This window comes from Mus musculus, chromosome 1 (assembly GCF_000001635.26).
Source record: "Mus musculus strain C57BL/6J chromosome 1, GRCm38.p6 C57BL/6J".
Taxonomy (NCBI): Eukaryota; Metazoa; Chordata; class Mammalia; order Rodentia; family Muridae; genus Mus; species Mus musculus.
The window spans coordinates 172,593,258-172,618,903 of record NC_000067.6 but is presented as its reverse complement, the minus strand read 5'-3'; the positions used below and the strand labels follow the sequence as shown (position 1 = coordinate 172,618,903).

The following is a 25,646-nucleotide window of genomic DNA, read 5'->3' as shown; positions in this document are numbered from 1 at the left end:
CAAAAAGGGGGAGTGGGTGGGTAGGGGATTGGGGGAGTGGGTATGGGGGACCTTTGGGATAGCATTGAAAATGTAAATGAGGAAAATACCTAATAAATAAATAAATAAATAAATAAATAAATAAATAAATAAATAAATAAATAAATAAATAAAAAGACCAATCTGCCATTATCCAGCCCAGTTGAGGAGACATGTTCTATTCATTATTCAGGAATGCTGTTTTTAAGGTTTAGCCTCGCGAAGCTCAAGCATGAGCTCAGGGAAATGTGTGCATATGTCTTTGCATCATCGTCCACAATGACCAAAACTGAAAAGGGCACCATTATCCACCATTAGGAAAACAGATGAGTGACACATCGCGCCCAGTGAAATACTCTACCACAGTAAGTCACAACCCATGCTGAGGAAAAGGGGGAGCCCTGGAGCCTTTTCTCTCTAAAATACCATTTACGAGGAAATTGCAGGTAAGCCAAACGCCAGACATCGTGGGTGGGCCCACACACATGTACTGACTGCAAAAACAGATGCTGGAAGAATAAATACCAGATGCAGGAGAGGGGACCGCATGGGCCCTTGGCTGAATGGCAGAATGTGGTTTCTCTTAGAGAAATCAAAGACAGGATTGCACTCCTGAAATTCCAGAACACAGGAGGCAGAGAAGTCAGCAGAGAAGGCCAACCCAGGTACAGTGCAAAAAGGGTCAAGAAAGAAAGCAGGGAAGTATGGAAAAAGACAGAAAGAATAAACCAAAGTAAGTATGACCAAAATTTATAATTAAACCGAGTTAGGTGGTGGGTGCCTAGGCGCTTCTTATAGTCACCTGTCTTGTTAAATTATCTAATATTTTAATCTGTTTGTTGTATGATGGTAAATGGGGGTGGGAGAGATCTGTGCAAAGGAAAGCCAGAGAAAGCAATCAATGCCCCTTGGCTAAATGGAGCCTAAAGACAAGACACACAGAGGGGTGTGGCCTCCGGGAGGAGAAAAGTGATAATGCAGGATATTGTAAATGAGGGGGAGGGGCATTATTCTCAGTGCAGTGGAGCTCTAAGCAGAGGATCGTGCGTGCTATAGTAGGATACTCTTCTACGTTTAAAGTGGGAGGAAGCCAACTGAGTTGGAGGTCAAGGATGAAGAGGTCTTTATAGTAACGTGAGAAGACACCACTCCGGTCATGGTGCCGTGAAATGTATCTGATATATTTTGAAGAGGAATAGATGGAGCCTAGCCAGGGAATTGATGAGAAGTCTGTCTGAGATTTATTAAGCAACCGGGTGGGGGTGGGGTACTGAGATGAGCAAAGTGGTGGGAGTTGAAGAGGGGCTGTAACTAGAATGAGCCGGTGGGTGGTTCTTCGCCAAGACAGGAATGAAGAATCTCATTCCGTCGTTTGTCAGCCACACAAGTGGAGGCACAGAGCTGACGAAGTCCCAGAAGTCCGTGGGAAAAGTTGAGTAGGGTCAAGAGGTATAAATTTAGGTGTCATTGGTGTATTGTTCAAAGCCATGCAATTAGGCAGACAGTGTAAATAAAATAAAATAAAATAAAAAAGACTAGGACCAAACTCTAAGCGCCCCTCCATTTTATTGTAGGGAAAAGAGAACCCAGCAAATAGACTTAACGAAGTAGAAGAATGGGTGGGGGGTGTTGCGGGGCATGAGAAATGCCAAGCCAGGAACGTGTTTGAAGTTGGAAGCCGCGTTCAAACTGTTAGAGATGCTGCTGTGTAACCAAATAAACAGCGCGCAGGCGGGGAGCCAGCCCCTCCCCTTGGAGCCAGGCAGTACTGGAGCCTGGATGGTTTTGACAAAAGCAGTTCAGAGGAGTGGGGGCTCTGCAGGGGCGGAGGCCAGATGGCCCGAGGTTGACGAGTGAGTGGGGGGCTGCAGAAGATTTGTGTATGGGTGGGTCTTTTGAGAAGCTTGGCTCTGAGCAAAGGAGACCGATGAGGTAAGCTGAGAGACAGGGGCATGATGGAGGGAATTATTTGCCGTGCTTATTCGTGTCCACATACAGAAGAAAGGAACACCGTAGAGAGAGAGTGGAGGAAGCAACAGAGGAGAGCATGGAGAAGGGACTCGGAGAAAAGAAGGAAGGAGGTTGAAGTCCAAACCCCACCGCTCACTAGACTGAGCCGTGACGCTAACTCTCTTCCCTCTGATCCAGGTCCCAAGCTGTTTCCCAGAAGCTCATTACCTCTCCTTATTGTTTGCTTGCTCATGGGTGCCACCAGCTCCCGGGGTTCATACACTAAATCTTCCACTACCATCTCCTCTGAATACACAAGTCTTACAGTCGTCCCCTCCCTATCTGGGCTATGCATCTGCCCAGGGAACTCGAGGGGAAAATAAGCAAACTGAAGAAAATTAATTCTGACCTATTTTTATGCATTCCGTATAAATGCATGAAATAGATTATGTTTGACAGTGGTAAACAGAGAAGCCCAAAAAAAATCCAATTTATCACTTTAATTATATATGCTTTTCTTCCTCGATCTCCGGGGAAGAATAAGCCTCCAGCAGTTTTCAGTCCTTTCTATGAAGCCATTCCCAAATTATTAATGCTGCTCTTAGTAACCACGTGTCCTTGGTGACAGATGTCCTATCTAAAGCACACAGGTGAAGTTTAACCTGTCACCTCTGAAGGTGCACACAAGGAGGGGGTGTAAAGGGGCATAAAGTTGAGGAGCTAGAACTGGAACTCTAGAGGACCAGGCTAGGAGGACAAATATTACTTTTCCCATTGTTGTGACAACATACATCACAAAAGCAACTTAAGGAAGGGAGGATTCGTTTGGGCTCATGGTTTGAGGACGCAGTCCACCGCGACAGGGAAAATGTGGCTGAGGTGCCTGAGGTAGCTGATCAAACTTGTGGGCTGTCAGCTATGAGCTATGAGTAAAAAGAACTGCCGAAACAAAGTTGCTCCAAGCAGGTGGTCTCCCACTTGTACTAAGGGAAGTATAAGGGCACTGAGTTATGTGGACACTGGACCAACTCAGAGCCACACAACCGCCTTTAGTGAAACAGTCTCACACACACACACCTCCCCAGCCTACAACAATGTAGCAGCCATCCATAACGTTCCTGTGCAGAAGCAGGAAACCAAGAGGGAGATTGGAGGACTCTGGAACCCGTTCTAAACCTGTTTTGTTTTGTTCTCTTTTATTTGTTGAACACATGCTCTTCCAGATACCTAAGTGCAGCAAGGTTCAAGGCAAACCTGGTCCTTGCCTTCCAGAAATGTGCAGCCCTGGGGGAGAAAGAATGTGATGCAAGAGGTGGTTGTAACACCAGATGAAGGCAGGATGTCGGTGCACAGGGGCCAGGCAGTGGTCGAGACAGGAAGAAGTCTGTATTCAACAGGGTTCTTCAGAGGAACAGAACAAATAAAATGGATACATATTGCAAAGGGGATTTCTTCGATTATATCTAGGGTGTACTAGTGATAACATATTTGCTGACTAGTTTGCACTTTGATTATAATCAAAATCAAGACATTTGATTCCTTACAGTTATGGTTGTGAGCCTACTCTAACAGCTGAGCCATCTCTCTGATTTGTATTTTGGGATAAGTGACCCTGTGAACTCACACAGAAAACACCAGGAGAGGACCAGGCTAGGAGGACAAATATTACTTTTCCCATTGTTGTGACAACATACATCACAACAGCAACTTAAGGAAGGGAGGATTCGTTTGGGCTCATGGTTTGAGGACGCAGTCCACCGTGACAGGGAAAACGTGGCTGAGGTGGCTGAGGTAGCTGATCAAACTTGTGGGCTGTCAGGAAATACAAATGCATGCTGGCGCCCCACTTGCTCCGGCAGTCGTGACCCAAGACCCTGGGATGGTGCTGCCTGCTTTAGTTAACCTTTCAGGGAACATCCTCAGAGACATGCCCAGAGGTGTATTTCCATGGTGACTCTAAATCCAGTCCAGTTGATGGCGAAGACTACTCGGTACAGGAAGGGAGGATTCAGTCTCAGTTGGTTGAGTTGAGTGCCTGAATGTAGCTCTACAGAAGCAGCTGGGCGCTCCTATGACATCCTGGGGCTTCACTGAAATAAGGATAGTAATTTAACCCGTAGCATAGATGAGAACACAGACTGGAGTCAAATAAAATGAGCCTGCGACCAGAGTCTGCAGAGCTCCTTGAAAACCCGCTAGAGCGGAAAGCGGAGACTGCCTGCAGAGGATGATGGGAAAGTTCCGTACAGAGATAGGAGCCAAGTGAAGAGAAAGACTGCGTCTTGGTTTTAAAGAAGGGAGCAATAGTCAACAGGAACAATGTTGACATTAACTCAAATAACGAGATCAAGCCTGCTTCCGGGATACACTGGAGATGTGATAGAGGCTGGAGACAGGCTGAGTTGAATTGGGGGTTGAGGCCGCGGTAACAAGCACAACTAAGGGTTTACCAAACACTTTTGCTCTGTGGTACATAAGTCTATCTTTTTAAAGGTTTTTTTTTTCCTTATTTTTTTATTTTATTTGTGTGGGTGTTTTGCCTGCATACAAGTCTGTGCACCACATGCATGCAATACCCATGGAGGTCAGAAAAAGGCATTGGATCCTCTGCGACTTTGGGAACCGCCATCAATGTGCTGAGGGCAGAGCCAAGGTCCTCTGGCAAAGCAGCCGGTACTTGTAACCACTGAGCCATCTCTCCAGCCCCAAGCTTTTGTTTAAATGTCACACTCAGTAACTGAGTGAAGCTGATTCCAGACTGGAACGTGGCCTTGCCTACGTGCTCTTAGGACTAAGATTAGTATCTTATAACACCCGTGACCATGTGTGGCATCCTGATGCAGAATGACTGAGTGAGCTGTCACAGGTGTGACAGGGGAAGAGCTCCTGGCTTGTTTGGAGCGGCTTCGAGGTGAAGACAACAGAAGTTGGTTGTGTTTTGTTTTGTTTTGTTTTGTTTTGTTTTGTTTTGTTTTGTTTTGTTTTTGTTTTGTTTTTTTCCAGAAGCATCTAGTGAAAAGACCAAGTTGAGATGGCATAATGGAATTCATGGGACGTGGGGGCTTGAATACCATTATCATAGCGGTGGAAAGCGCCTTAGAAAGGATACAAGAAGAATCCAATTGCTGGAGGCTGGAGGCTGGAGACAGGGCAGGGAGGAGACAGTGGAAATTCAAGTTACTCTGTATGTGCCGAGTAGCTCTCTGCACACTACTAAACATTGGATGTGGTTATTACTACGATGCAAATTAAAACTTCACCTTCAATAAGGTTAAAGCCACCATCTCAGGTACTCCACTCACGAAGCAGTTTAACCAAGACTTTAATGAGTTTTTTGGGTTTTTTTTGTTTTTTTCTGTCTCCAGCAGCCCTAGGGACTACAATTTGATGCATCTTGAACCTCATGTTCTGAGCAAGGACTAGAAACACAAAGATGCGCTGGAATCCACACTTGACTTCGAAACAGCTTTGTTAGCCTCCTGTCTGCAAACAGTAGCAGCATATCATTGATAGAATCAGGGATTATCTCTCTCCCATGGGATGGGTCTCAAGTTGGGCCAGTCACTGGTTGGCCATTCCCTCAATCTCTGTTCCATCTTTATCCTTGTGCATCTTGTAGGCAAGACAAATTTTGGGTCAAAGATTTGTTGGTGGGTTGGTGTCCTCCTCCCTCCTCTGGTTGTCCCACCTGGCTACAGGAAGTGGCCACTTCAGTCTCTATATGCTCAGCTGCTACGAGTCTCGGCTAGGGTCACCTCTATATCACTGTCCCCAGTTTCTGGCTTGTTCCAGAGGTGCCCCACCCCCATCAATTTCTGTTCACTCCCCCAGTCCTCTCACCCCATCCCCACACCGGATCCCCATCCCCTGCTTCCCCTCCCTACCCCCTCTCCCATCCAGTTCTCTCCCTCTAAATCTCACTTTAGAGAGGAAAATAAGTTTCTTTAAGCAACTGTTGTCCATGTGGCCACAAGGAGTCACTGCAGACATGACTCAAACAGTTTCCCATTCTGCCTAGATGCCTCTCTAGGAAGGGGGATGACAAGGGGAGGGAATAAGGAGGTTGGACAGATGCCTCCTAGTGATTCCTCCCTTGCAGGCCAGGCCCAGAGTTCAGTTCCAATCTGGCTCCTTCCTTTGCCTTACCTTTCAGCTCCTGTCCTAAGTTTTTAAGCATGTATTACACATCTCCAATTTGTCCTGTCTTTAGAACCTAACTCAGAAATGTTCTGGGGTCTTTCTTGGACTTCTGCTTCCAGCAAACCATGTGGTCCCAGTCACAAGCTGAACAACTAAGTACCTGCACGCAGGTTGCTTCATCTTTTGGACCTCCTAAGAAGTGACATTTGGGAGGAAGTCTAGCAGTGACAGGTGGCCTGACTCACTCCTCTACCAATGCTCACCTTCAACAAGTACTTCCTCCTTGTGTGTTATGGCTCTAATCCTGTGATAATCAAGAAGGCAGCAACAGCCACATGTAACATCAAACATTAAATCTACTAAAACAAAAACCAATACAGTTGTACTTCCTCAGCCTTGCCAGCCAATTTCAAATATTTGATATCTACGGTGCAACCAAGAGCTACCACAGGAAGCAGCCAGGGAACGTCTTCAGCATCTTAGAGTGCTCCAAGAGACAGCACTGTTTAAGCACCTCATGGCTTTAAATCTCAGGAAACCTCCATTACACTCAAAGTATAATCATTTGTTCCCCTTAGAGATAAGGTCCCTGAAACCCAAAAGGTTGTAAAACTTAGCCAAGGTTTCTCATCAGATTAAGAGTCAAAGCAAGGATTCAAGCTTGGGCAGTTGATTGACTCCACACCTAGCCTGCTGCCCCCATGCCCAGAGCTGTCCCCAGTAACCATTCTCCTGAGTTCCCCTCTACCCTTCCGGGAGTTTCTCAGTCTCCAGCAACCACTGGCCCTCACAGCTGTTGCCCTGACAGTGACCTACACAGTTAGGTACCAGGGCTTCCAGCCTCTTTTGGAAGAGAACCCTCCCACCTTTCTGTCCAATCCCCTGCAGATGTAGCTAACCTGCAGCCAAGGATATGAGTGCAGCCCAACACAAAATTGTACGCCTGCTCCAAGCCCCTGCAGTGTCCTTTTTGTAAGTCGTTGCATGGTTCTCCGGTGGACTTCGTTGGTGACGGTGTCCTGCTGCAATGCACACACAGCCTGATGGGTTTGGAACCTTTCACTAACCCGTAGTAGGTCTCCATTCAATGTAGGCTGGGTCCTAGAAGACTTGTGACGTCAGTGCTACTCTCCAGAGTCACTGTATCCACATGGGAGTGACGGGCAGCCAACTGAGCTCAGACAGTCAATTCATCCACCTCTGAAGGTACACCGGCATGTCACCCGCAGGGGGTGAGTGATGACCTAGAATTCACTTCACACCCACAACGGCTGCGACACAATGACAGGGGATGAAACCAGGGAGATGCTATGAGCATTCTGTGCTCCCAACATCACAGATGTTTTGCGTGTGAGGCCACTCTGTCTCCAGCGGAACTGACCTGCGCCACTCACTGGACCTATTGCTGACAAATTGAGAAAAGACCAGAAATCTGCAGGCAAAGAAGGAGGAAGGAAAATGTAGGTGCTAACCCCTCTAGGCGGGTGAGTAACACACTGAACTCTATCTTCCCTCCTTACTACGTGAACATTAAAACAATCTGACCACCAGAACACTACCTAGCTGCGGCAGAGTCAGATGGCGTTCCCACTTCCACCAAGTCCAAGAATCTTTGGCAAGAACACAGGAATCTCACTCTCTCTGTTCTTGCCTTCATCAGAAAATGGATATTTTTTTCCCAAATACATAGTGTTTGGCTTCAGACCCTGGGACAAGGGACTGTATATTTTACACACCAAAGCAGATATGGCCGCTAGGTTCTCCCAGCATCCCTCAGTCCCTACCTGGCATAACCTGCCCCCAACCCTGAACTTTCCAGCCCAGAGGCTGAGCTGCCCTCCCTTCAGAGGCTCTTCCCTATATAATCCAGAAATTTTGGTTCTCTCTCTCTCCCTCTTCCTCTCCCTCTCCCTCCCTTTTTCCCTCTCCCTCTGTCTGTCTCTCTGTCTCTGTCTCTCTGTCTCTCTTTCTCACCCTCTCCCTCTCTCCATCTCTCTCTGTCTCTCTGTGTCTGTCTCTCTCTGACTCTCTCTCTTCCTCCCCCTCCTACTCCCCCTCTCCCTCTCCCTGTCTCTGTCCTTTTCCCTCTCCCTCTGTACCTTCATTTCTCTGTCTGTCTCTCTTCCCTGTCTCTCTGTCTTTCTCTCTCCCTCTCCCTCTCTTTCCCTCTCTCAGTCTCTCTCTGTCTCTCTCTGTATCTCTCTGTGTGTCTGTCTCTCTCTATGTCTGTCTCTCCCTCTGTCTCTCCCTCTGTCTCTCTCTCTGTCTCTCTCTGTCTCTCTCTGTCTCTCTCTCTGTCTCTCGCTCTGTCTCTCTCTGTCTCTCTCTGTCTCTCTCTGTGTCTCTCTCTGTGTGTCTCTGTCTCTCTCTGTGTCTCTCTCTGTGTGTCTCTCTGTCTCTCTGTCTCTCTCTCTCTCTGTCTGTCTCTCTCTCTCTCTCATTCTCTCCCCTCTGAGGAACCCAGAGAACCTCCAAGTGTTGCTCTGCTACCTCACCTTACTGCAAACTCTCAAGCCCAACATTCTTTTCACTTCAGTAGAACCACACGCCTGCATTAAGCCCTTCAAACTGAGGGGAAGTTGAGAGTGCTCCCACATTTTCAGGGTCATTGCTGTCAGCTCCAAGCCTGACCTCGACCCTTAATGTTAGAAGCATTTTCCTGCAGTGAATAAAGTTGCTTTTGACTTCAAGGGACCTTTCCTCATTATTTGCATACCCATGGCCCCAACACTCTCCCTCTCTCTAGGCAGTCTTGCTTTCTCTCTCTTCCCCCTCTTCTCTCCCATCCATTGGCAACTTCCCTAGCCTTTTTTTTTTCCCTTGGGGCAAGTGAATTTGCCTGCCCAAGGGAAATTTGCCTGCTTCACAGGCCAGAGATATGGCTCAATGGTTAAGAGCACTAACTGCTCTTCCAGAGATCCTGAGTTCAATTCCCAGCAACCACATGGTGGCTCACAACCATCTGTAATGGGATCTGATGACTTCTTCTGATATGTGTGTGAAGTGTACTCACATTCATAAACTAAATAAATGATTCTTTTATTTAAAAAAAAAGAGCAGCTTCCCAATAAACCTTCATATCCTGCATACACACACACACACACACACACACACACACACACGACTTTCCTCAAAAAGCCTTATTGTCTGAAAATTCCTCCTGCAATTTGACCAGATCCCTCCACCTTTCATCTTCTGTTCTGTCCTCAGTGACGATGGAAATCTCTGTGAGGGAACTTTGAGTTCTTTGTTTTTATCTACTAAAAATAAAGCTTCTATGAACACACTTTGCATGTCTTTCTTTTTTATTAGCCATTTTCTTTATTTACATTTCAAATGTTATCCCCTTTGTGGATCTCCCTCCGAAAATCCCTCCCCTTATCCCCTTTTCCCTCCCCTGCTCCCCAACCCACCCACTCACACTTTCTGGCCCTGGCATTCGCCTATACTGGGGCATAGAGACTTCACATGACCAAGGGCCTCTCCTCCCATTGATGACCAAAATAAGCCATCCTCTGCTGCATATGTAGCTAGAGCCATGAGTCCCACCATGTGTACTCTATGGCTGGTGGTTAAGTCCCTGGGAGCTCTGGGGGTACTGGTTAGTTCATATTGTTGTTCCTCCTATGAGGCTGTAAACCCCTTCCGCTCCTTGGGTTCTTTCTCTAGCTCCTTCACTGGGGACCCTGTGCTCCATCCAATGGATGGCTGTGAGCATCCAATTCTGGATTTGTCAGGCACTTGCAAACCTCACAGGGGACAGCTACATCAGGTAGCACTTGTTGGCATCCACAATAGTTTCCAGGTTTGATGACTGTATATGGGAAGAATCACCAGGTGGGGCAGTCTCTGGCTGATCATTCCTTCAGTCTCTGTTCCACACTTTGTCTCTGTAACTCTTTTTTTTTTAAAGATTTATTTATTTATTATATGTAAGTAAACTGTAGCTGACTTCAGACACACCAGAAGAGGGCAGCAGACCTCATTATGGGTGGTTGTGAGCCACCATGTGATTGCTGGGATTTGAACTCAGGACCTTCGGAAGAGCAGTCGGCGCTCTTAACCACTGAGCCATCTCACCAGCCCTGTAACTCTTTCCATGAGTATTTTGTTCCGCCTTCTAGGAAGGATCAAAGTATCCACACTTTGGTCTTCCTTCTTCTTGAGTTTCATGTGGTTTGTGAATTGTATCTTGGGTATTCCGAGCTTTTTGGGCTAATATCCACTAATCAGTGAGTGCATATCATGTATGTTCTTTTGTGATTGTGTTACCTCACTTAGGATGATATCCTCCAGATCTACCCATTTGCCTAAGAATTTCATAAATTTGTTTTTTAATTGCAGAGTAGTACTCCGTTGTGTAAATGTACCACATTTTCTGTATCCATCCCTCTGTTAAGGGACATCTGGGTTCTTCCAGCTTCTGGCTATGAACATAGTGGAGCATGTGTTCTTATTACCAGTTGGAGCATCTTCTGGGTATATGCCCGGGAGAGGTATTGCTGGGTCCTCCAGTAGTTCTATGTCCAACCTTCTGAGGAATCACCAAACTGATTTCCAGAGTGGTTGTACCAGCTTACAATCCCACCCGCAATGGAGGAGTGTTCCTCTTTCTCCATATCCTCGCCAACATCTGCTGTCACCCGAGGTTTTGATCTTAGCCATTCTGATTGGTGTGAGGTGGAATCCTAGGATTGTTTTGATTTGCAATTCCCTGATGACTAAGGATATCGAACATTTTTTTAGGTACTTCTCAGCCATTTGCTATTCCTCAGTTAAGAGTTCTTTGTTTAAATCTGTATCCCAGCTTTTTAATAGGGTTATTTGTTTCTCTGGAATCTACCTTCTTGACTTCTCTGTATATATTGAATATTAGCACTCTATCAGATTTAGTATTGGTAAAGATCTTTTCCCAATCTGTTGGTTGCCTTTTTGTCTAATTGACAGTGTCCTTTGCCTTACAAAAGCTTTGCAATTTAATGAGGTCCCATTTGTCAATTCTTGATCTTATAGCACAAGTCATTGGTGTTCTGTTCAGGAATTTTCCCCTGTGCCCATATCTTCGAGGCTTTTCCCCACTTTCTCCTCTATAAGTTTCAGTGTCTCTGGTTTTCTGTGGAGGCCCTTGATCCACTTAGACTTGAGCTTTGTACAAGGAAATAAGAATGGATCAATTTGCATTCTTCTACAAGCTAACCGACAGTTGAGCTGGCACAATTTGTTGAAAAGGCTGTCTTTTTGCTACAGGATGGTTTTAGCTCCTTTGTCAAAGATCAAGTGACCATAGGTGTGTGGGTTCATTTCTGGAACTTCAATTCTATTCCATTAATCTACCTGCCTGTCACTGTACCAGTACCATGCAGTTTTTATCACAATGGTTCTATAGTACAGCTTTAGGTCAGGGATGGTGATTCCACCAGAAGTTCTTTTATTGTTGAGAATAGTTTTCTTTATCCTAGGTTTTTTATTATTCCAGATGAATTTGCAAATTGCCCTTTCTAATTCATTGAAGAATTGAGTTGGAATTTTGAAGGGGATTGCATTGAATCTGTAGATTGCTTTAGGCAAGATAGCCATTTTGACTATATTGATCCTGCCAATCCATGAGCATGGGAGATCCTTCCATCTTCTGTGATCTTCTCTGATCTCTTTATTCAGAGACTTGAACTTCTTATCACAAAGATCTTCAGTTGCTTAGAGTCACACCAAGGTATTTTATATTATTTGTGACTATTGTGAAGGGTGTTGTTTCTCTAATTTCTTTCTCAGCCTGTTTATCCTTTGTGTAGAGAAAGGCCACTGATTTGTTTGAGTTAATTTTATATCCAGCTACTTTGCTGAAGTTGTTTATCAGGTTTAGAAGATCTCTGGTGGAATTTTGGGGGGTCACTTAAGTATACTATCATATCATCTGCAAATAGTGATAGTTTGAATTCTTCCTTTCCAATTTGTATCCCTTTGATCTCCTTTTGATGTGTAATTGCTCTGGCTAGGACTTCAAGTAATATATTAAATAGGTAGGGAGAAAGTGGGCAGCCTTGTGTAGTTCCTGATTTTAGTGGGATTGCCTCAAGTTTCCCTACATTTAGTTTGATATTGGCTACTGGTTTGCTGTATATTGCTTTTATTATGTTTAAGTATGGGCCTTAGATTCCTGATCTTTCCAAGACTTTTATCATGAAGGGGTATTGGATTTTGTCGAATGTTTTCTCTGCATCTAATGAGATGATCCTATTTTTTTTTCCTTTGAGTTTGTTTATATAGTGGATTACGTTGATGGATTTCCATATATTGAACCATCCCTGCATCCCTGGGATGAAACCTACTTGATCATGATGGATGATCATTTTAACGTGTTCTTGGATTCATTTTGTGAGATTTTTATTAAGTACTTTTTGCATCAATATTTATAAGGGAAATTGGTCTGAAGTTCCCTTTCTTTGTTAAGTCTTTGCATGGTTTAGGTATAAGAGTGATTGTGGCTTCATAGAATGAATTGGGTAGAGTACCTTCTGTTTCTTTTTTCTGGACTAGTATGAGTTTGAGTATGTTGTGGCTTCATTTTCATTAAACTCTAAAAAGTCTTTAATTTCTTTCTTTATTTCTTCCTTGATCAATTTATCATTGAATAGAGTGTTGTTTAGCTTCCACATCTATGTGGGTTTTCTACTATTTATGTTGTTATTGAAGATTAGCCTTAGTCCTTGGTGATCTGATAGGATGCATGGGATTATTTCAATCTTCTTGTATCTGTTGAGGCCTGTTTTGTGACCAATTGTATGGTCAATTTTGGAAAAGGTACCATGAGGTGCTGAGAAGAAGGTATATCCTTTTGTTTTAGGATATAATGTTCTATAGATATCTGTTAAATCCATTTGTTTCATAACTTCTATTAGTTTCAATGTGTGTCTGTTTAGTTTCTGTTTCCATGATCTGTCCATTAATGAAAGTGGGGTGTTGAAGTCTCCCACTATTATTGTGTGAGGTGCAATATGTGCTTTGAGCTTTAGTAAGGTCTCTTTTATGAATGTTGATGCCCTTCCATTTGGAGCATAGATGTTCAGAATTGAGAGTTTATCTTGGTGGATTTTACCTTGGATGAGTCTTAAGTGTCCCTCCTTGTCTTTTTTGATAACTTTAGGTTGAAAGTCAATTTTATTTGATATAAGAATGGCTACTCCAGCTTGTTTCTTGGGACTATTTGCTTGGAAAATTGTTTTCTAGCCTTTTACTCCGAGGTAGTGTCTGTCTTTGTCACTGAGGTAGGTTTCCTGTATGAAGCAAAATGTTGGGTCCTGTTTACGTAACCAGTCTGTTAGTCTATGTCTTTTTATTGGCAAATTGAGTCCACTGATATAAAGAGATACTAAGGGAAAGTAACTGTTGCTTCCTATTATTTTTATTGTTAAGAGTTGGAACTCTGTTCATGTGGCTATCTTCTTTTAGGTTTGTTGAAAGATTACTTTCTTGCTTTTTCTAGGGCTTAGTTTCTCTCCTTGTATTTGAGTTTTCCCTTTATTAACCTTTGAAGGGCTGGATTTGTGGAAATATATTGTGTAAATTTGGTTTTGTCATGGAATACTTTCGTTTCTCCCTCTACAGTAATTGAGAGTTTTGCTGGGTATAGTAGCCTGGGCTGGCATTTGTGTTCTCTTAGAGTCTGTATGACATCTGCCCAGGATCTTCTGGCTTTCATTGTCTCTGGTGAGAAATCTGGTGTAATTCTGATAGGTCTGCCTTTATATGTTACTTGACTTTATATGTTACTTTGTTTTGTGCACTTAGCACTTTGATTATTATCTGATGGGGGATTTCTTTTCTAGTCCAATCTATTTGGAGTTCTGTAGGCTTCTTATATGTTCATGGGCATCTCTTTCTTTAAGTTTGGGAAGTTTTCTTCTATAATTTTGTTGAAGATGTTTACTGGCCCTTTAAGTTGGAAATCTTCGCTGTCTTCTATACCTATTATCCTTAGGCTTGGTTTCTCCTTGTGTCCTGAATTTCCTGGATGTTTTTTGATTAGGAGCTTTTTGCATTTTGCATTTTCTTTGATTGTTGTATCAATGTTTTCTATGGTATCTTCTGCACCTGAGATTCTCTCTTCTATCTCTTACATTCTGTTGGTGATGCTAGCATCTATGACTACTGATCTCTTTCCTAGGATTTCTACCTCCAGAGTTGTCTCCCTTTGTGATTTCTTTATTTTTTCTGCTTCCCTTTTTAGATCCTGGTGATTTTGTTCAATTCCTTCACCTATTTGGTTGTGTTTTCCTGTAATTCTTTAAGGGATTTTTGTGTTTCCTCTTTAAGGGTTTCTACTTGTTTACCTGTGTTCTCCTGTACTTCCTTAAGGGAGTTGTTTATGTCCTTCTTAAAATCCTCCATCATTGCCATCATGAGAAGTGACTTTGGATGCATATCTTGCTTCTCTGGTGTGGTGGTGTATCCAGGACTTGCTATGGTGGGAGAATTGGGTTCTGATGAGGCCAAGTAACCTTGGTTTCTGTTGCTTCTGTTCTTATGCAGATCTCCTACAATCTGATTATCTCAAGTGCTCCCCTGCCCTCAAAATATCTGATTGGAGCCTGTCCTTGCTGTAATCCTGGCTGAGTTGGAACTCCTCAGAGTCTGGCTTTCTCTGTGATTCCAGGATCCTGTGATCCTGAAAATCTGGGTGTGTCAGAGTTTCTGGGAGTCAAGCTGCCTCTGAGACCCTGAGATTTTGGTGTGACCAAGCTCCTGTGATCCTGTGGTCCTGGAATCTTAAGATTCTGGGCATGTTAGAGAACCCAGGAGTGGAAACTCCTCTCCTCTGGGCACCTTGGGACTGTCCACTGAGATCGTGCCAAGTTGAGTGGTGCCAACCAGAAGGACCCTGAGCCACTGATCGGGTGGGATTCCTAAGTCCCTGGAACCTGCTGGTCCCAGTTACTCCCAGTGGTGTTGGAGCAGATGTTGTCTTCTACTCACTGGTTCTCCTAAGATCCTGGGCACACTAGAGGGCCTGGGAGCAGAGACTCCTCTCCCCTGGGGAACATGGGACTGTCTACCCAGATTGCGCCCAAGGTAGAGCAGTGCTGACCGGCTGCATGTCTTCCGTTGCCAGTATATATGCATTCTCAGGAAGATGCTGGGTGATCAGGTATCCCAATTTTACCTTTAGTAAATACTGCCACACTCCCATGGTGGTTTAATCCATTTCTGAGTCTGTTGACTCAGCAGCACTTTATATCAGGGACCACATGGTAGTGTCTGTTACCACACAGATGTTGGGAAGCAGAGAAAGACAGGAAGAACCTGGATTGCACACCCTCCATGTCTGCATCCTCTTAAGCTCAGCCTCTTAAAGTAGACCCAAGGACAAACCTTTAATACATGCATTTTGAGTGAATATTCTAGAGCCAGACTAATGCAAGAAAATACTTCATCAGGCTACTGGAGGGAGGAAAGTTGAGTAGCTAGTGGTTTCAGTATTACTCTGTCACTCAGGGAGGCTGAGAATGAATACCAACAGTCTCTAAAGCTTTCCAGAGGACACACCCCATGGTTATAATCCAACCTGGTTTCCTGGCATGAGCTTTGTAAAGCAAAAGAAAATGCTTATTAGTGATTTACCTGATTCTTTCATACTTTGTGTTGAATAACATCAATTTATTATTGATGATCAATTTATTCTATATATATTTATATATGTATTAAAATTATTTTAATATCTATATTTAATTTATTAATGTTTACTTAGTATTATGTATTAAATATATTGTGTTTATATACTATACTTACATATTATATGTACCAAAGAGGAAATACCAGTGTGATCTTAACAAATTTCTTCCCTACTTTCTCACATGAAATTTAATGTGACACATGAGGGGCGTGTCACAGGCCCAAGCCAAGGTGCACCCCTGAAAAATTACACCATGCAACAGATCTGGTGTAGAAAGAATTTATTGGGGAAGGACAGTAAGGACCTGGGGAATACAAAGAGGCATAGAGAGAGCCATGAGAAAGGGCATGCACAGGAATAGAGAGAGTAAACTCGGGTAGAAAGAAAGAGAGAGGGAGGGCAAGGGAGAGAGACATCTGGAATGGTTGGAGACCTTTTTACAAACTCACCACTCCTGGCTATGTGGTGACATTGGTTGTGATAGGTTTTGACGTAGGTTCTTCCAGGGCAGACAAGTAGAATTCTCTGTCAGCTACCACTTCCTGAAACCTTAACACCTCTTAAGTCAGAAGGGCCACCACTCACCTCCAGCTCAGAACTACCAGTCTCTCTCTCCCCAGCTTCAGCTCTGCCTGCTGTTTGGCCTGCTCTGCCTCAAGAAAGGCACCATGCTGCTCTGGATGGTTCTCCTGCTCTGTGGTGAGTTAAAGGGCTCTGGTGCCCCTTCCTGCAAGGGGTCTTTAGGATGCTGGCTGGTCCTAGACTTCCCTTTCCAGATCCACAGAGATTACTATGTGGAGCTTGAGAAAAGTGTGTGCACACTGGCAAGCTGAGGGGAACTGGCCCAGAGGGGAAGAACTTCTCTCTCCTTTGCAAAGGTTCTTAGCAACCCAGGCCCTCAGTTAATCAGAAATGAACTAGAGAAACAGACTCTGAGGTCACATTGTGTCTCATAGTAACTGTTCCCTAATGAAATCATCTTTGAGACTATCCTAGGGAAAGGTATCTCATGGAAGAATCAGGAGTAAGAACAGACAGGGGTGTAAGGGCCAATCATTTTGTTCTGCAACTTGGGCGACTTCATTCTTATGAAGCCTTAGGATTCTCGGAGTACCATTTACTGATTGCCAGAGTTCTCCCTTGGTCAAAAGTCCTGCACACTGGCTATCCAAAGCCTTTTTCAAGTTCGTTTCCCCTCTTCTGCCTGTGTTGTCTCTCTGAAAGTGATATGATGAGCTTTGCTGTCTTATTGGTCCTTGGGGCTGGCTTAAAGTCAGTAATCCAGGTCTCACTCTCTGCCATTTCTCCAGCAACATTGGACATTCATGTTCTGACTGCTCCAGAGTAAAAGCTTACAGTGCAGAGGGTCTCTGATCCCCTAAACCCAGCTCAGACTCACCTAGGTCCAGTTGGTTATAACTTGTATATATTATTTCCATTGGCAGGTTTTTTAGCTACTTGACCTTTGGGTGGGGCTTGGTAAAGAAAGAAAGAATTCTTATTTTTCAATGAACCATTTGCTTGTTCATTTCTTTGCTTGTTTGGTTTATTTCATGGAACAGACAAGCAAAATTATTCCAAACTGTGACCTCTTCCTTGGACAGAGCTTGGTAAATGTAAGGCTGTTGAGGAAGCAGCTGCCCCACTTTGGATTCTTCTCTCTTCTACATCACAGCTCTGCTCTGTGCTATAAAGATGGCCATCTTGGCAAGTGACTGACACTCATGCTACTGCAGGGGCAAGGTGACCTGTGCTGAATATGCTTCAGTAGAAGGTTCACAGGGTAGCGGGGTGGAGTTCTACAACCGAGGAAGGAACAGACCTGGGAACTTGTCTTGATATCAACTCCAATATACCTCAGTTTTGAACCCAGGATCTAGAAAGCAAACTGCAAAGCTAGGGAGAAGAAGCCAGTGATCAGCTTTATGGGATTCAGTATAGTGGAAACTAGACACAAACATTCATCATTGATGCCTTTGGACCCCAGAAAAACAACTTAAGGCACAAATCCCAGGGGTGGGCATGTGCTAACAGTTGCAGTAAAGCTCACACCTGCTATTTCCTCTCGGATGTGGACAGACAGAGAGAAGAAAAGCAAAATAAAACTTCCAAATGCCTGCTCTGGAGCATGCTTGTCTCATTTAGCCAGAAGAACTTTCTAGAGCAGTTTTGTTTTTTCATTCCTATTAAACAATGGGGAGAAGCAAGGCTCTCAGCAAACTTCCTGGAGTAATCCAAGTAACAAGAGCAAAGCAGAAATGACAACACCTACCCATCAGAGATTGAGTCCCAAGCTTTCTCCATTCCATGCAGGATGTGGTCGCCAAAATAGACAACAATTACTACTTATCAGTTATCATGTATCTAGAAGGTTGGAGGTCTACACACAACATGATAGGATCTGCCTCCACGTTAAATGTGGAGATTTTGAGGGATAGTCCTTAGCTGCCTTCAAACCACACCCAAGGACCAGTTAGATGGCCAAGCTCACCATACTCCCTACAGAGAGACAATGTAGCAATAATGGGTTGGCAAGAAATAAGACAAATTCAAACTATACCTAAGGGAACAAACTTGTCATCTCAGCACCTGGAAACCAGGAACGGGAGCTTTTCCATGAGTCAGAGGCCAGCCGAGGCTATAAGATGAGTTCAAGGGCAGCTTGGGCTACAGAGTAAGACCTTATATTACAAATAAATTGGAATACAACCAATCCTCTGAAGAGTACAATTAATAATAGGTCTGCAGAGTACTGTTACTCTGGAAAGTAACATGAATACAATAGGATTCTATGAACATGAGAATTCTTCTGATCAGGGTCCTAGGGAAGGCTTGCCTGGGAAGTCAAAATTTGACCAGAGAGAGGGTAGAGGAGTATGGGGAAGTTATCCACTATAAAAGTATGGTAGTTAATTGGTTGGGGGAGTAATTGAGGGGCTTAGTGATGGTGGTTATAATTAAGGTGGTGGGGTGATAGATGGATGAATGGTTTGGATGCTGGGTGGTTGGTAGCTCAAAATGAAATGAATACCAGCAGTTCATGTGAAAGTTTTTCTGCTGCTCTCTTGCAGAGTCCATGGCTGAAGCTCAAGGTGAGTCACCAGTTGGAGGGGTCTGGTGGGACAGCAAGAGATACTGCTCATGAAACCTGGAGGTTGGTGGCTCTCTGGGCAGGACCTCTCTCTCCAGGTTCTCCAGATGATTGTGGGGTAATTTATTGGGCCCTGAGATTTCCACAATCATGTCCAACATGCAGAGGTTCTGAGTTTAATTCTCAGCAACAATAGGGAGGGTGGCTCACAACCATCTGTAATGGGATCTGATGCTCTCTTTTGGTATGTCTGAAAAGAGTGACAGTGTACTCATATAAATAAATCTGTTTTAAAATGCCAAACATCTATCCAGAGGATGCAAGGAGTTTTGGAGAGCCCTGGACCAGCCCTGATACCCACTTTTTAACTCTGAAGACCACAAGCACTAAGGAGTTTTCTGGCTCTGTCCTTCTAGGCTTCTCATGCGACCTAGCTTTGGAAGTCATTCCAGATTCCCTGCATGAGAGCAATGGACAAGCTCTAGGGGTGACTCTCTCTCTCTCTCTCTCTCTCTCTCTCTCTCTCTCTCTCTCTCTCTCTCTCTCTCTCTCTCTCTCTCTCTCTCTCCCTCCCTCCCTCCCTCCCTCCCTCCCTCCCTCCCTCTCTTCTGGTCTCATAGTTGTAGCCTGACCTCTGCAGAAGATCAGTCCTCAGTCTCCTTGGTTAACTTTCTGGACTTTCTTCCTCAGCTCTGGATTCATGTCTCCCCAGAGTTGTTCCCAAATCCTGAGCTGACAGAATTCACCAATTCAGAGACGATGGATGTCATCCTGAAGTGTACCATAAAGGTGGACCCCAAGAATCCAACTTTACAGCTCTTTTACACTTTCTACAAGAACAACCATGTCATTCAAGACAGGAGTCCCCACTCAGTATTTTCTGCAGAAGCCAAGGAGGAAAACTCTGGGCTCTACCAGTGTATGGTGGACACTGAGGATGGCTTAATTCAGAAAAAAAGTGGCTATCTGGATATCCAGTTCTGGAGTAAGTAGATGAGGGAAGGGAGATACTACTAATGGGTCCAGATATCAGGCAACACCATTCCCTGGGAATAGGTAAGGTGTCCAAGGAAGAAATGATCCTGGATCCTGGGCAGTCAGGCTGACTCTCCCATTCTATGTGCCCTCTTCCAGCTCCTGTATCCCATCCTGTGCTCACTCTGCAACATGAAGCCACTAACCTTGCTGTAGGAGACAAGGTGGAGTTCCTCTGTGAGGCCCACCAGGGCTCCCTTCCAATCTTTTACTCATTCTACATTAATGGAGAAATCCTAGGGAAACCCCTGGCTCCCTCTGGCAGAGCTGCCTCCCTCCTCGCCTCAGTAAAGGCAGAGTGGAGTACCAAGAACTATTCCTGTGAAGCTAAAAACAACATCTCCAGAGAAATAAGTGAGCTCAAGAAGTTCCCCTTGGTTGGTATGTTCTGTATAATATCTTACACCCCTGTAACTGTCAGGAATCAGACTTCACTCCTCTGTAACCCCACCATACCTGCTTCCTTGAGTACAGACCCTGATTGGAGTGTCTGGCAGAGGGGTGGGGTTTCCATTGGGAGGGGTTCCATAGCAACCCATAACATGATTGCTCATGCTAGCTCCTTCTGAGCCATCCATCTCCCATCCCCACTTATAAGGCCACATGCTGTCCCCCAAAGCTGTGCTTGTGTCTCTTGTGCTACTTTGAGATGTATTTTTGAATAGTTATCTCCCCAGTCTCAGGTACTGCCTGGATCAAGAGCAACATGCTACCTATCTGGCTACCTGCAAGCCTGCTTGGAGGGATGGTCATTGCGGCTGTGGTTCTAATGTATTTCTTCAAACCCTGTAAAAAGCATGGTTAGTAACTTTCTCCACATCAGCATGTAGCATTGTTTCTTTGTGTCATTTTCATAGACATATGTTATACCTTGCGGCAATTATTTTTAAATCATCTTTTACAAGTCATCTCTCTTGAGCCTTTCTATCATCCTTATGAGGTAGTTAATAGCATCATCCTTTCTGTGGTTGAGAAATAAAGACTTCTGAGATATGATGACTAAAAATATTACAGAGTTGGTGGTAGCTGAGTTACGACTTGAATCTAAGTCAACAATCCCTAATTCTTCCTGTGTCCAAATTACATACAAGTAAGGGGTCTGTATTCTCTTGGGGACGAGAAACCAAAAGCCAGAAGGTGGTAGGAGAAAAATTCCAAATCCTGACATGAATGTCTCTCCTTCCACAGCCAGACCTGAGACGCCCACCCTAAAAGAGCCAGTAAGGAGGAATCCCTGCCCTTTTCTCATCCTTTGTCCTGCCTCCCTATCTGCCTCCCTGTACTGACCTAACTTTCCTACAGGACAGTTTTCTATATGTATCGGTTGATAATCAAAGATATAAATGAGATTCCCACCAATGATTTGGATTCAAAAACCAGGACCTGCCAAGATCCCCTTGGTCTTTAGGATCATGCTCTGTGTTAGTGCAATGTCTTCCTCCAACATACACTCAACTCCAGCTCCCAGCCTCCACCCTCCAGCACTCAGCAGTGGCTCCAAGTTCTCCCTGCAGGTCACCCAGTTCCTAGCCCAGCAGTGAGAAAGCCCATTTGCCCTATTCCTGGCCAGGGCTCCTGAACTGTGGGTTCTCTTCTGAGCGGGAAACCAAACAATGGTGTGGGAATGAACAATTTCCACCTTGATACATACATATACACATGCCTACACACAAACAAACACACATACACACACACTTCCAGATGTAACATTGTACACAGAGCCACAGTTATCTTCTTTAAGTACAAAAGGAAAAGGGTTTTCACCTCCAGATAGACAGATGATAGATACACAGACACACAAGACAGATAGATGATAGATAACATATAGATTAGATAGATAATAGATAGATGGTAGATAGGTAGATGGATGATAGATAGATGATAGATAGATAGATAGATAGATAGATAGATAGATAGATAGATAGATAGATAGATAGATAGATAGATAATAAGTAACATGACAGATAAGATGATAGAAATAAGACACGATAACTAAATACAGATAAATATGTATGTATGCTTGTGGATGAATGGACAGAGAGAATTTTATATAGAAAGAAAATATACTTGCCTTTATCCTGAAAGGAAAGCACAAAACCTTGACTACAAGACTAACAGGCCTCTGGGAAGTTCAGCAAGACCAAGGTGTACCCATAAATGGGCTGCCCATACAATATCATAGAATCTTGATAAGGGATCAGAGCTGTGAAGGCAGAAATAACTCTGCCTTCACCTGCAATTCTCAGCATGCCCAGTTCAGAAACAGACCTCAGCTCACCCAAAGCTCCAGACTACTGAGTGCCCCAGAAAAGTCACTCACTGATGTCTTGTATTTTAAAAGTGGTTGTAAAATACAGTGTGTTAAAAGGAATATGTCCATTTGTTTTGTGTTGCTCCTTCCGCTCATTAACAGTACCTGGCAGTTTGGTGTTGGTTTGAGGTGTCCACACTCAGTAAAGGATGCCCCCCTTAGGCCCTGGCCCAGCCTTCCTGGTTCCTGTTCTAAATCACAGACAGCAGAGTCTGACACCAGACCCCTCCTGCCTTGCCTATGAAAGAAACATCAATGTTGTCTTCCAGGCAGCACCACAGACCTGCTAACCTCTTCTATAGTGGCTCCCCATGCTCTTCAATATCAACAGTATCATGGTTACCTGGGTACTTAATAGAAATGCAGCTGTAGAGACCCAACCCCAGATTTTGTTAGATCAAAATATGCATTTCTATAAGATCCCTGGGCAATTTGCAAGTACTTCCAAGGGACTTATCTGTTTCCAAGAGACTCTATGGAAGTCCCTACCCCATTCCATCCTTGCCACATCAGCCATCTAGTTCAGGACCAGGAAACACCAAGCCCCTCATGGCCACTTACCAGACAGCCTGCTGAGAAGACTGAACAGCTCAAGCCAGAACAACTATAGGCACAGGACCTCCACGGGCCAGCCAGAGTGTACTTGCAGACCCCAAACCATTGCTACTCCCTCAAAAAAAAAACTACCCCCTCATATAAAGATCAAAACACCAAAGTGTCAGCTCCAGGAGGAAAAGTGTGGCTAATGCTCTGGATGCCTCCAGCCCTTCCAGCGCTTCCCAGGGAGCACAGACAGCCTCCTTCCTGAGTTGTCTGTCCACTTCCCATTCTTACTCTGCCAGGAACCCCGACTACTGCCAGCCTGAATTGCTTTCAAGAAATCTGTGACAAGCACAAAAATCACAGCAAATATTTAGAAAGTTTTCTAGCAATCGGACAGTAATTGTATGTTTGTTTAATAGAATCATAAAATTAGAGTTTGTCGTTTGTAAGTATGCCTTTTTTTTTATTCTGGATTTTCTAGTAATTTGCTTTTATTATAGTCTACAGAAATACAGGTCCACAATGGGTTGGAAAGGAAAACAGGTTGTTTGGCTCAGATGACAGAGAAGCTACAAACAAACACACACACACACACACACACAAATACATACACACAAACACATGTGCACACACATACACACAAACACACACATACACACACACACACAAATACATACACACAAACACACGTGCACACACATACACACAAACACACACATACACACACACACAAATACACATACACACACACATATGCACACACTCCTGACTACTCAGGAACTTTTCTCTCCTTACTGCTATCTGTGTCCACAGGTCTATCTACACAGCTGAAAATATCCTTGTCAAAAAATAAAAATAAAAATAAATCCCTTTTCCTGAATAAACTGGATTTTTTTTTCAAAAACAATCCATTACTAAGAAAATTGAAAAGGAAAAAAGGAAAGAAACCCTCCCCAAAGCTCAGAGGTCAGAGCTCTCTGAGGATGCCCATGCTCTTTAGCCTACTCTATCCTTGGTTTGTGGAATATTAGCATCCAGCCCAAAGCCCCACATCCTGGGTGGGGTGGGGGTGGCAAATCTCACTGGGAAACCAGGATAGACCTAGCTGACACTGAGGAAGGGCACTGGAGAGAACTGACAGCTGCTGCCTGCCACAGGTACCTGACAGCACTCATCACAGGCCCCCCATCTGTCTCCTCCAAAATTCTGAGCTATGAACCATCTTTTTTCTCCTACTCAGAGCTAAATGCAAACGGTTATGTATCTAGAGGAACATGATGATCATGCCTTTCCTGAGGACCTGGGCTCTATGGGTTCATGTGCCCTAAAGGATAAAGGTACAGGAAAGAATTCCATGTCTGCATTGGGGACATTGGCTGCAGCAGCCTGGAATTGCCCCTTAATGGAAGGAGAAACAAACACACAATTGGGAGCCCTGTGGCTGCCCTCTGCTGGCCTTCTCTGGTACTCAAGAATTTATGTGCTGGCTACACTCAGGCTAGTCCATTCACAGGAGACCTACATCTTAAAAGATGGAGATTGGGAGTGCAGTTCAATTGGTAGAGTACTTGCTAGGCATGAGAAAAACCCTGGAAGCATCTTTCAAACCCAGTGGGTGGTGAGTACCTGAGGTCTCAGCATGCATGGTGTGGAGACAGGAGGATCAGAAATTCAACGTCATCTTCAGCTACAGAACAAGTTTCCAGGACATTCCAGGCTGTATGGGATCCTGTATTGAGAATTTTGGTCTCTTAAAAAAAAAAAAAAAAAGTCATGTTATGTGAATATGTTTTTTGTTTAATCCCAGGTTCAAAATAAGAGGTTGCTTCACAGTGATTGTGATTTGCCTCCTGTTCTAGCAAGGGCATGATTTTTGCCTGTTGTAGATCATTTAATTTGGGGGACTCTGGAGATGGTATCAATGGCAGAGCCCAGAGCGGGATAGGGGTACTACATAAGAGGAGGCTGCTGCTCTTCCTGTCACTGGTTGCTGTTGTGGTTTGCCACATGGTCATGATCAAGAGAAGAAGTTGGCGACTTGACTATGAAGATTGGACTTGCCCCCAAGGAACCCAGTGCCCCTAACCAGCAGAAAGTAGTCTAAAGAGGTCTATGCCTCCTTTTCCTTCTAACCTTCTTTCTCTCCTAGCTAGTGTTTGTGAGTTGGAATTGGGGTGGAATAAAGGTTGGAAGGAAGGTAGAGATTGAAGAACCTAATAAAGTGGCTTTAAAAATATCTCAAATTTGTGTGTGTGGGTGGTTGGGTGTGAGAGACAGAGACACAGGCACAGACAGGGAGACAGACCAAAACAGACAGAGAGAGAGAGAGAGACATAGACAAAGACAGACAGAGACAGAAAGAGAAAGATAGAGAGATTGAGTGAAAGAGATTGGATAACACACGATTATTGTTTTATATATGGCTACATGGCCATACAGTTTAGATGCAAGACAAAATGGAACCAAGAGGGTTGTGTGCCTCGGGATTCTTGGGATTCCTTTCAATTCCAGGCTGGTTTAGATTTGCCTAAGAAACAAGGTCTACATGTTTATTTAAATGAGCAGCTCTGTGCCCTTTGTGGCCTCAGTCTCCTCTGCACTATGGGAAGCAACAGCAGCTTGCAGGACCTTGGGCCCTCAGCATGTCTGCTTCTGCTTCTCGCTGCACACAGGGCTTCAGCAGAGAGTCAGTGGAGGAACTCCATCACTTCAGAAAACGGTCCTGGTCTACTCAGTGTCTGGAATCTTTTCCACACATGGAGCACATCAGTAGTGATGGTCACTTTTGTCATCAGGACCAGATTGCTGCCACCCAGTTTGTGAGCTCTGGCCTCATGGCATCATGCCTATGGATGCTCTATAAAAGTTTATTTGATGCCTTGGTCTGCAGG

The 25,646-nt window shown here is 44.3% G+C and overlaps 1 protein-coding gene across 7 annotated transcripts; it reads left to right on the top strand.

The window, feature by feature from the left end:
• The first annotated feature begins 581 nt into the window (after window positions 1-581).
• Window positions 582-23,390, top strand: Fcrl6 (Fc receptor-like 6). Of its 7 annotated transcripts, XM_011238861.2 has the most exons (8): window positions 582-751; window positions 16,396-16,474; window positions 18,847-18,867; window positions 19,557-19,851; window positions 20,001-20,282; window positions 20,579-20,701; window positions 21,090-21,121; window positions 21,204-23,390. In XM_011238861.2, the coding sequence occupies exons 1-8, from the start codon at window positions 723-725 to the stop codon at window positions 21,246-21,248; spliced, it is 906 nt and encodes a 301-aa protein (XP_011237163.1). In that variant the 5' UTR covers window positions 582-722; the 3' UTR covers window positions 21,249-23,390. The 7 variants fall into 7 exon arrangements, with proteins under 7 accessions (XP_011237163.1, XP_006497034.1, XP_011237162.1 ...); XM_006496971.3 differs by having other exon boundaries at window positions 19,579-19,851; window positions 21,090-23,390; XM_011238860.2 differs by having other exon boundaries at window positions 21,090-23,390.
• The last annotated feature ends 2,256 nt before the right edge of the window (window positions 23,391-25,646 follow it).